Here is an 11,012-nt window from a genome sequence, read left to right on the forward strand (position 1 = left end):
CAGGTAGCCATGGAATGCTATACCTGGAAAACCTGGTTCATCCTCCAGGGAAAACTCCACAGGATTTTCATGTCCTTCCCAAACTGGTTATATTGTTACATTTTCTCTCCCCTGTCCAGCTGAGGAGGGGGGTGTTTTAGTAGGTACCTGGTGTCCAGCCAGGGTCATCCCACCCCACAGAGAAGACACAGGATAAAATAGTTTTCATCCATTTCTAACCTGAACCTTCCTGGGAGCAGCTGAATGATGGATCCCAGCTTTGTTGCCCTCTGCTTTTCCCCTGTTCTGGCAGGATTTTATTTCTTTGGAGGCAATGAAGTTGTGCTCATGATACTCTTGTTTTTCCTTCCAGCTGCAGCTGAAGTCAGTATGGCCTCAGGAAAGACCCCCACCCTAGACCTGCTGAAGGCTGAGGAGCAGCAGACTGTGGTAGGTGCCAGGGCACCCACAGCTGTTAAATCACCCACTGACATGTGCTGGTAAACCTCTGCCAGCACCCCAAAACCAGGCTGGGGGGACAGAAAGATTAGCCCTAGGAAGCTGTGGCCAAATGAAAACCCCCTCACTACAGAAAGTAATTGTTTTGCTCAAGAGACAACTTCAGGGCTGGCCAAATGATGCAAGTAGCTCTGAAACAGGAGCTGTTACAGGTCCTACTTCCACATCTGGTTTGGTGCTGAAACCAGCGTGACTCAGAATTCACGAGCACAGAGTTCAGACTTCTAAACCCTGGCTCGTTCACTTGGTGGAGGCCTTTGGATGAGTTGGAGGATGAGGAGATGGATTTGCTGGGACCTTTCTGGACAGACACGTGGCTGTGTTCACCCTCCAGCTCGGGCTGGGCTCTAATGTCAGGATTTCTCTTGGGTTTAGAGCGCTGTCAATCGAGTCACCAGCCTGCCCTTGCTCAATTCTGCCTTCAACCTGGTCTCCTCTGCCTACAACAACACCAAGGAGTCCCACCCCTGCCTCAGTGGTGTCTGCAGCGTGGCTGAGACCGTGGCTGCTGTGGCTGTGGGCAGTGTGGTCGGAGGGGCACAGCCCATCCTGAGCCAGCTCGAGCCACAGAGTAAGTGCAGGGCTGGGGGGACCCTTGGGACAGCAGGGGAGGGGAGGTTCATGTGCCTGTAGGGTGATCCCACCTCCCACAGCACCTTCTCCTCTAGCACAGAGCTTCCACTCAGCAGCTCCTGGACACTGAACTGCCTGGGAATGAAATTGTTTCCAGGAGAAGCAGAGTTTGATTTCTTGATTAACTCCCTGCTTTCTGGCTCTCACTGCAAGTTCTGACCATCCCAGGCAGGAGCTGAGTCAGTCTGGCTTATCCCAACACTTTTCAACCCTTTAAACCCAATGCCCTACCCACCAAGGGCAGGTGCTACAGTGCAGTTGGATTAAAGTCTACTGTTAGAAAGCTGGGAAGGCAAAATGGAGACTACTGGAACCTGACAAATGTTAGGGTTTGTTCACTTTTAACAAGATGCCCCACACACATCCCACCCTAGAATAGGGATTTATTTTTATGAGTATATGCTGAACTGGCCACTGTAGGGTCAAAAACCCATCCCCAAATGTAAGAATAAACTGGTGTCTGTTTGTCTCCTCCAGTTGCTCTTGTGAATGAATATGCCTGTAAAGGTCTGGATCAGCTGGAGCAGAACTTGCCCTTCCTGCAGCAGCCAGCAGACAAGGTAAGGAAAGGCTTTTCCTGGGGGAAGCCATGGCTTGATGGAACTGTTGTGGGTACAGAAGAATATGGGGAAATAAATAAAGCTCAGCAGCAGGGAAAGCTAGAGAGTTGCCCACAGCATGCAGGAGTGATCTGTGTCCATGTCAGTACAGGTGTGCTCACCTCCCTGGCCTTCCCACACACTGCAAGCGCAACCAACCCAAGTGGAAAAGCTTTTTCAGGGAGGGAAAACATATTTTGGAACAACAACAAAAAAATCTTTCTCTGCCTTTCCCTGGTGCAGGTAATCTCAGACACCAAGCAGCTGGTGTCCACCAAAGTGACATCTGCCATGGATGCTGCCTGTGAGGCCAAGGAAGCGGTGGCTGATAAAGTCACTGAAGCTGTGGACCTCACTAAAAATGTTGTTGGGGACAGTGTCAAGCTGACCAGGTCTGTGGTCACCTCCACTGTCAGCAGTGCTGTGGAGGCTGCCCAGGGTGCCAAGGAGCTGGTGACCAGCAAGGTGACAGAGGCTGTGGATGTCACCAAGCACATGGTGGAGGACAGTGTTGACAGGACCAAGTCTGCTGTTGCCTCTACAATTGTCAACGCTGTGGAGGCTGCCCAGGGTGCCAAGGAGCTGGTGACCAACAAGGTGACAGAGGCCGTGGACCTCAGTAAGCACCTTGTGGAGGACAGCGTTGACAGGACCAAGTCTGTTGTGACTTCCACCATCACTGCAGCTGTAGGGGCTGCCCAGGGAGCCAAGGACCTGGTGGCCAACAAGGTGACAGATGCTATGGACAAGGTCACCAAAGCTGTGGATGTCACCAAGCACATGGTGGAGGACAGCGTTGACCTGACCAAGTCTGCAGTTGCTTCCACGATTGTCAGTGCTGTGGAGGCTGCTCAAGGGGCCAAGGAGCTGGTGACAGACAAGGTGACCAAGGCAGTGGACCTCAGTAAACACATTGTAGAAGACAGCGTTGATCTGACCAAGTCTGCAGTTGCCTCTACAATCGTCAATGCTGTGGAGGCTGCCCAGGGTGCCAAGGAGCTGGTGACCAACAAGGTGACAGAGGCCGTGGATGTCACCAAGCACACGGTGGAGGACAGCATTGACAGGACCAAGTCTGCTGTTGCTTCCACCATCACTGCAGCTGTGGGGGCTGCCCAGGGGGCCAAGGACCTGGTGGCCAACAAGGTGACCGAAGCAGTGGACCTGACCAAAGGGGCTGTTCAAGACAGCGTTGAGAAGACCAAATCTGTGGTCACCTCTACGGTCAGTACAGCTCTGGATGCTGCCTACGGCACCATCACCAGCAAGATTAACACAGCCCTGGAGCAGGGCAAGGAGGCTCTCCAGGAGGGCGTGGAGATGACCAACTCAGTGGTGACCAACAGCATAAGCAAAGCCAAGGCAGTGAGCCAGGCAGTGGCTGGAGGTGTGGAATCTGTCCTGGGAATGTCAGAAGATCTGGTGGATCATTACCTCCCGATGACCGAGGAGGAGCTAGGTAAGAAAATACTTACCTGGCGCTCGTAGATGCAAGTCCTTTCCCATGTGAGTAGAGAGCACCTGACAAAGCAAGACTCTGCTTCTGAAGCAGACAGGTAGCTCTGAATTTGTCACCAAGTTGCTGGCTAAGAACACCAAATTGCCATGTGGCATGGGACAGAGATCAAGCACTTGCTGGCTGGTCCTTGTCCATCAGCCTCAAAGTAAATAAACACATGGGTTCACGCTTCAAGCTCTCCATCAAGTCTGCTTATCTGAAGACTGAGCAGGAACTAACCTGCCTTTAACACATGAGCAACTATAAACCTCCTGCTCCCACAGCAAGCTCCAATCTTCATGTTTTCCAATGGGTGATCCAACCTCTTCCACCCCTCCCAGCTGGCAGCGATCCCAGCTGCAGCTCTGTTCTTGTTTCCTCCAGGTAAACTGGCCACCACGGTGCAGGGGTTTGGCGTGGCCTCCGTGGAGGAGCAGAAGAGGCAGCAGAGTTACTTTGTGCGCCTGGGCTCGCTGTCGGGCAGGGTTCGGCACCGAGCCTACCAGCACTCCCTGGCCAAGCTGCAGGGCTTCAGGCACCGCACCCAGGACACCCTGTCACGGCTGCAGCTGGCACTAAAACTGGTACCAACACGCTTTGCCCTTCTTCCTCCTGTCTGTAGCCTTTCCTGCCCTGCTATCCAGCTGGAAGCTCTTCCTCCATCCCACACCACTCCGTGTCACCTTGGATCCTTCCCTGGCAGGGAAGCGCTTGTGCCTCTCTGTGTGTGCTTGCAGTACAACTTTTCCTCTCGTTTTTCCTATCAGATTGAATCTGTGAAACAGGAGGTTGGCCAGAAGCTGCGGGAGGGGCAGGAGAAGCTCCATCAGCTCTGGGTGGACTGGAGCCTGACGCAGCCCAAAGGAAACCAAGTCAGGACTGCGAGCCAGCCAGAGGTATCCCCGGAGGGGCACGGAGCAGCCCCGCGGGCCGGGCCCTCCCGAGCCGTCCCTGAGCTGTTCTCTCCCAGCAGGTGGAGCCGCGCACTCTCGCCATGCTGAGGATCATCACCCAGCAGCTCCAGCCCGCCTACCACAGCCTCAGGCTCAGCATCCACGGCCTCCCCAGCAGCATCCAGGAAGCTGTGTCCCGGGCCGCTCGACACATCCACAAGCTCCACAGCTCTTTTTCCAGGGCCGTGTCCTTCCAGGACCTCTCCAGAACCACCCTGGCCCGCAGCCAGGACCGTGTGGCAGAGGCCCGGAGGTCCCTCGATGTCCTCTTTGAGTATGTCACTCACAACACCCCTCTGAACTGGATTGTGGGGCCCTTCAGGGCCATGGCTAAGGTGGCACAGGACAGCAGAAAGCACAAGAAGAGAGAGATGAGGAGTGATAGAAAATTACCCAAGTTGGAAAAGGCTCCACTATCACAAGAGGTGACAAAGACACCTGAAGAGCCAAAGGGAACCAACAGGCTCTCAGAAAAATGGTGTGAAGTGCTAGAGAAGCTGGAGGAGAAGGCAGGGAAGAATACAGAGGTGGCCCTGGCTGCAAAGGAGATAAAAACCAGTGCAGCAGAAGAAGATCTCTGATAAATCCCAGCTCTTCTGGCCAAGGCTACTTGGCTAGAACAGCACTGGATCTTCTAATTGTGTGCCCACTTGTGCCACGAGTGCCTCTGCTCTCTGAATTTAGAGTCCGATGTAGTTGTAAGGAGATTTGATAACCAACGTGGGGAGATTCTGAATCTTGATTTACTGTTTTTAAATGCAACTGCTGTGCTGAAAGGGGAGATGGGACCTGCACTGCAGCTTTTGAACTCAGCTCAGCTGTAGGTGTGAGTAGCTAAATCTTGCTGAGACAAGTTGTGGGAGAGAAGTGATCTCAACTTATTTTTAATGCTGGATTTGTTTTTAATTTACCCAAGCTGTCAAACTCTTGAGAAGATGCTATGCTTGACCTTTGATACCGTCTCCCACCTCCTCCACATTTAAAAATACAAGTTCCAGACACAACTTCCTTTGTGCCTGTTGTGCTTCCGGGGAGGCTTGGCCCTGCAGCACATCTGGCACAGCTGGGGGCACGGAGCTGCTTCTCAAGAAGAGATTTCATGGATCAGCCAAACACTTTTTCCTTCATGGAGAAGTACTCGGCAGTGTGGGGTTTTCTTTAATCATCTTTCCTAGTTCTGTGGATGACTTCAAGGATTATCTGTGAGTAATTCAATGTGTGAAACACTTCATTGCCATTAAATGAGGCAGCTTTTCCCAGGAGTTACTCTGCCATAGGATTAGGATATCCTGTTATTAAAATAGGGGGGATTTTAATCCATGTGCTGGTTCTTTTCCAGAAAACACTACTTTGTAATAATTTCTAATGTAACTTATTTTGGTAACTGTTCCTGGCATTGTCCCTGTGCCAGGGCTGGTGAGCAGACACTGGAATAAAGTGTGACCTGTGTTCAAAACCATGTGGGTTTGTGTGTACCTAAAGCTGCAGGGTTGTGTTCTCCCTTACCTGAGCTGTGATGAAGCTTTGCCTTTACCAAATCTTCTCCCTGCCCAGCTTGTCTGTTCCCTGCTCTTGCTGGAGGGAAAAAAAACAAAGTTCCTTTAGCAGGTCCCATGCTTTCTTAACCAGAAAAATACCTTAATCATTTTGTTTCCCTGACTTCTGCCTGTACTCCTGAGGCTCAGGTGCATCTGTCCATGCCCTACTCTTCTCCTCGCCCCCAGCTCCCTCTGCCACCCCTGGGCTTTGCATTGCTCGTCCCTATTCCAACACTTTCCCAGTTGGAAAGGTCGGTCCCTGCCTGTCCCCAGCGCTCTGTGTCACCTCCGGGGCCTGGCTGGGGTAGGTGGCGGGTGGCTCACCCGGGACAGGGCCCTCCTGCCGCGGTTCCCGAGCCCGGGCTGTGCCCTCCCGGTCCCGGCTTTTCCTGCTCCGCCCCGCTCTGCCCCGCCCGTGCTCATCGGCCCGCGCCGCTTCCGCCTGTCCCGGGCACCGGCCGCAGGTAGGCTGCTCCCTTCCCTTCCCGGCTGACCCCTTCCCTTCCCGGGGGAGCGGGCCCGCGGTCGCGGCGCTGGGCTCGCCCCGAGCGCTGTCCCGGCCCGAGCTCCAACTTCCTCCCGCTCGGCCGTGCCGCCCCCGCGCCCGTCGGGGGACACGAGGCAGGGCTGGCCCGGCCCGGGGACCGAGGGCAATTGGGCAATTGCAGGGTTTTCATGAGACAGGAAAACAAAATTGAAATTGGAAACTTTCCCCAGTTGAGAGTTATATCGGGGCCTTTGCTGGGGCTGCCTTTAAATAGGGAAAGTTTCTGCAGCAGGCTCAGGCAGCGCCTGGAGCAGTGTCCCACCGGGACCCCACTCCTCCCCTCCAGACACTCCTGTGATTTAATTAAAATCCCATCAGAGGCCTGGGGTGAGTGCAGGGGCTCAGGGATGACCTGTGGATGGAGATATAAAGTCTCCCAATGAAAGAAGGACGTGGAGCTGCTGGGACAGAGCCCAGAGGAGGCCACGGAGCTGCTCCAAGAGCCAGAGCCCCTCTGCCCTGGAGCCAGGCTGGGAGAGCCGGGGGTGCTCACCTGGAGAAGAGAAAGCTCTAGGGAGAGCTCAGAGCCCTTTCCAGTGCCTAAAGGGGCTCCAGGTGAGCTGGGGAGGGACTTGGGACAAGGGATGGAGGCACAGGACACAGGGAATGGCGTCCTACTGCCAGAGAGCAGGTTAGGTGGGATATTGGGAAGGAATTCTTTCCTGTGAATCTTCCCTGATAACACAGGTTATCAGCTACAAGGGGTTTCCTCTACACCTGTTTTATTCCTCAACTGTCATCACGCGGAGCCTGCGAGACTCCTAGAACCAGCTGCCAGGAGGAGACACTTGGATTTACCTAAATATAGCATTATTTAATCAATTATCTTAAACCAGTTGTAATTAATGTGAAATGAACACAAAGAATGTGCTTTTTGCTTAATCACAGAGTTGGAATAATGCACAGAGCACTGGCACAGCTGCGAGCACGGAACAGATGCAAAAATATTTGGGAGGTGTGAGAGAGAGAGCCTGGCAGCTCCAGGAGCATCCCCCAGTGCCCACATCACCCCTCTGAACGCTGTCCTCTGTTCTCCTCACAGACTCCCAGCACTGAGAGGCCCCTGGGCACCGCAGGTTTGTGTGGCACGAGGAGCGCGACCGGGGCACGCCGAGCCCCGCAGGCAGACAACAACCCTGTGCTGTAAGATGCTTTTCCCATCCCTGCTCCAATCCGTGGTCTGGGCCAGCAGCTGATGAGATGGCACAGAGCGCTGAGCTGCAGCCCAGCTTCGAGGACGTGTTCAACATTCTGTCCCAGGCGCCACCAGAGAAACTGCTGAGCCTCAAACTCAAACTGAAGCACTTGGTACCTGGGCCCTGCAGCAAGTTACTGCAAGCTATGGTCCTGCTTACTCTGAGGCAAGAAACGGATGCAAGAATTTGTCTGGATGCCTTGAGGGATAACCGGGCAGCCCAGTACGTCCACCAGATCAAACTGGGTGCTGCAATAGTGCAGGAAGATGGGGAGGATTTGCAGCCTCCCCAGCTGGATGCAGGTGCCATGGCACTGCTGGCACAGGTGTACACAGTGCTGGCACAGGAAAAGCTGTGCAGTCCTGAGGCCAGGGACAAAGCCTGGCACGCCAGCAAGGACACTCAGCGGGGGACACTCAACAACATCCCACCCAAGGAACAGGACAGACAGGGCTCTGCAGCCAGCGGGGGCTCAGGGGACAGGTTTGGGACGCTGAGATCCCATGAGGACGCAGGATTTCCCCACGCAGCCAGCTCCCACTACGTGGCAAGGAGTTCACCAGTGCAGATCGGGGACAACTCAGACCTTTCAGGCCCACGGACCCTGTGCTCTGTGGGGAGCTCCTCCCTGTCCAGCTGTTTGGAGATCAGTGCATCACCAACAGTTGCTTTTCACACCCAGCCTTCTGTCCCTGAGTGTGTCCCCTGGCCCAGCCGTGCTGGACACCCCCATGGGGACACACAGAGCCATGGCCCACAGGAATGCAGCTGGGCCAGCACACCCAGCTCTCCCCCTGGGCAGGACACAGCTGCTCAAGGGCCCCAGCCAGAGAAGGTTCTGCAGGTCAGTCCCTGCCACCCCAGCCCTCTCCCCATTCCCGAGACACAGCTGCCCTGGGAGCCTGCCCAAAGCAGTGACGTATCCAGCACAGTGACAGAGCCTCACACACCAAGAGAAAAGCAGGATGAAAAGCAATTATCTGCTGACGTCCCTGATTCCAGGGCTGCAGAGGATACTGCTCCTGCCCTCATGTCCATGCAGGACTCCAACATTCCAGCAGGCATTCCCTGTAACTCTGCACCTGCTTCTATTTCAACCTGTTCCCTTCCTCCTCCTACTTATTCCTTCTCAACTCCTCCTCCTCTTCAGGAATCTCCCTCCAAACTATCATATCCCCCTCCCCTGCATTCATCCCCCTCTCCAGCCAGGCCTCCTGCTCCCCCAGCCATGGATCCATCAGAGCCAGATGGTGCCAAGTTCTTCACCTTTGTTGTCCTGCATGCCAGCGAAGATGAGCTTGTGGCCCACCAGGTCAAGAACCTGCTGGAGGGCATGGGGGTGTCCAACGGTGCCACACTCAGTGAGGATTTCTTCATCGCCGGGCGCAGCCACATGATTTGCTTCCAGGAAGCCATGGAAAACTCTGCCTTCATGATCCTCCTGCTGACCAAGAACTTTCCCTGCAACCTGTGCCTGTACCAGACAGACACTGCTCTGATGCAGTCCATCCTGGACCCCTCCAAGCAAGACTCAGTCATCCCATTTCTACCCAAGGCAAACGCCCTGGAGCGCAGCCAGATCCCCAGGATGCTCAGTGTGCTCATCACCCTGAACGAGAGCTCTCCTCTCTTCTCCAAGAACGTGGACAAGACTTTTAACCCCGAGAAGATCAGGAAGAAGAAAGCCCTATGGGAGCAGATGCAGAGAAGGAAGCTCCAGGCGCATTCGGAACAGCACCAAGCCCAGCAGAACTTGGCTGCCCTGAGCCTGGGCTCCCCTCCCTGGGTGCCTCCAGCAGCGCCACGGCCGTGGCCACCAGGGCCACCAGCCCAGCACTGGTGTCCCCCTGCCCCGACAGACCCCCCTCCTGCTCAGAGTCCTCCCCCTTCCCAAGCACAGCTTCCCCCAGGCCACTACAACTTCACACCAGGCCAGGGAGGGATGCCACCCCTCATCATCCAACACGCCCGCATGGTTCAGATCGGGAACCACAACGTGATGCAGGTGGAAACTGCCCCACCTGAGCCAGGGCACAGCCAGGAGCAAACCAAGCACAACATCTGACCCGGGGCAGCCAAGGTCAGACAAAATTCAGTTCAAATCCTGGATTAGAGTGATTCTGCTGGGACTGGGACTGTTATTCTATGCATCAAGAGTGCAATTTTCCTGAAACACAAAAGAAAATTCTTCATTTTTTATTGGAAAAAAGATCTCTTGGAATTGTTTTTACTTGTGCTGATTTTCAAGTAACTGAGAAAATTATTTTCCTAATTGTCTGGAGCTACTTGAAGATTTTATAAATAAATTTTAATTAATTTACTTGTGTTCCTCTGGTTCTTTTCTGTAGAATTAGAAAAGGGATAGTCAGGGATATATGGAAAACTATTCTGTATGTTGGCTGGAGGGGCTGGGAGATGGCACCGACCAAATTATTTGAGGGACAATCTCCAAGGAATGCTTTGGGAAGCTGCCTTTCAGGAAAAAAGTGGAATGAAAAACTAAAACCAGTGAGCAGAGTGGTGCAGAAGGGTGGAGAAATCCAGGAATGCCGAGTGGGAGGGGTAATTTTACAGGATCTGAGCAAGGCATCTACCAGGGTGGTACCTACTGAGCTTTAACACCAGGAGGGCACCTGGAGCAAAGCCCTCGCTCCTCCTCCCACGCTCAGGGCACAGCCATTTTCCTGATCGTCAGCAGAGGTCACCCCAAAGCCACCGAGAGACTGGAAATGGGGCTGTTCCCTCCAGGAGCAGAGCCCAGAGCCAGCTCAGCCTGTGCCAGGAGCAGGGCAGAGCTCCAGGCTCCTCAGGAGCCACTCCCTGTTAAGGTGGATGCCGCTGTGATCAGTACAGGGAAGTGACCCCATTCCAGGTGTCCCTGCAGCTCTGTGTGTGCTCGTGGCACTCCTTGGCTTCCCCAGCAGGTTCCAGGAGGATCCAAGGCCATCCCTGCCCGAGCTGGGCCCTGTCAGGCCTCATTCCAGACTGCAGCCTTGGTCCAAGAGCCCCCCGAGCCCCAAGCCAGCCCCTGGGTGAGACAGATGTTATTAAATCCTTGGAGGAGGCTCTGAGCTGCCCCCAACTCTTGGCTTCCAGCTCTCAAAGACTGGATTTTAACTCTGCAGGACCCAGTGACAATGGATTAACTTATCCACTCTTCCAGAGCCTGCTGGCATCCTCCAAGTGCTCAAATTCCTTTTATTTTCCTGGTTTCTCTCCTCCATAGCACCATTAAGTGTTGTTGTGTTACTGCAGTTCCTGTCCCCTGCCGTTGGTGCAGGACAGTCCCTCCTCTTAGGAGCACTCCCACATCCCTCCTTTCCCAGCTCCTCTCCTACTATAAATAATCATGCAAAATTAGTCAACTGGAAGCTGCTCCAGCTTGTAAACAACCTCAGCACAGCCACATCCAGCGTGCTTGGATCACACACAGGGGAGGGAGAGCTGAGAGGAGGGTCTGCAGCCACCACAGTGGAGAAAAGACTCCTCTCTGTCCAAGAATTAACAAAATAATCACTGAAACATTGCCCTGCTCCCCACAACTCAGTGT

General features: G+C 54.2%; 3 protein-coding genes across 4 annotated transcripts in view; 2 read left to right on the forward strand and 1 right to left on the reverse strand.

Moving 5' to 3' along the window:
• The window catches only part of UHRF1 (ubiquitin like with PHD and ring finger domains 1), a 28,497-nt gene extending 22,386 nt beyond the window's left edge, over nt 1–6,111 (reverse strand). For both annotated transcript variants that reach the window (XM_053965682.1, XM_053965680.1), the window contains exons 1-2: nt 6,044–6,111; nt 5,688–5,756 (exon numbers count right to left, since the gene is read on the reverse strand). The gene's annotated coding sequence lies outside the window, so the exon portion shown is untranslated. The remainder of the gene's footprint in view (nt 1–5,687; nt 5,757–6,043) is intronic.
• LOC128800799 (perilipin-3-like) lies at nt 370–5,178 on the forward strand. The gene is made up of 7 exons (XM_053966250.1): nt 370–429; nt 874–1,069; nt 1,609–1,691; nt 1,974–2,921; nt 3,666–3,812; nt 3,996–4,124; nt 4,202–5,178. The coding sequence occupies exons 1-7, from the start codon at nt 370–372 to the stop codon at nt 4,760–4,762; spliced, it is 2,124 nt and encodes a 707-aa protein (XP_053822225.1). The 3' UTR covers nt 4,763–5,178.
• A 28-nt stretch (nt 6,112–6,139) lies between the features above and the next one.
• TICAM1 (TIR domain containing adaptor molecule 1) lies at nt 6,140–9,782 on the forward strand. Its single transcript, XM_053965689.1, has 2 exons — nt 6,140–6,183; nt 7,309–9,782. Exon 2 carries the CDS (start codon nt 7,467–7,469, stop codon nt 9,525–9,527), a length of 2,061 nt encoding a protein of 686 aa, XP_053821664.1. The 5' UTR covers nt 6,140–6,183; nt 7,309–7,466; the 3' UTR covers nt 9,528–9,782.
• The last annotated feature ends 1,230 nt before the right edge of the window (nt 9,783–11,012 follow it).

Source organism: Vidua chalybeata, chromosome 27 (assembly GCF_026979565.1).
Source record: "Vidua chalybeata isolate OUT-0048 chromosome 27, bVidCha1 merged haplotype, whole genome shotgun sequence".
In the NCBI taxonomy this organism is placed as follows: Eukaryota; Metazoa; Chordata; class Aves; order Passeriformes; family Viduidae; genus Vidua; species Vidua chalybeata.

Bases quoted from the DNA above. Each gene is read 5' to 3' on its own strand.
- LOC128800799 (XM_053966250.1), top strand. From the start codon at position 370: ATGGCCTCAGGAAAGACCCCCACCCTAGACCTGCTGAAGGCTGAGGAG. The intron at 430-873 runs GTAGGTGCCAGG...TCTTGGGTTTAG, and splicing joins CTGAGGAGCAGCAGACTGTG to AGCGCTGTCAATCGAGTCAC. The intron at 3,813-3,995 runs GTACCAACACGC...TTTTCCTATCAG, and splicing joins TGCAGCTGGCACTAAAACTG to ATTGAATCTGTGAAACAGGA.
- TICAM1 (XM_053965689.1), top strand. From the start codon at position 7,467: ATGGCACAGAGCGCTGAGCTGCAGCCCAGCTTCGAGGACGTGTTCAAC.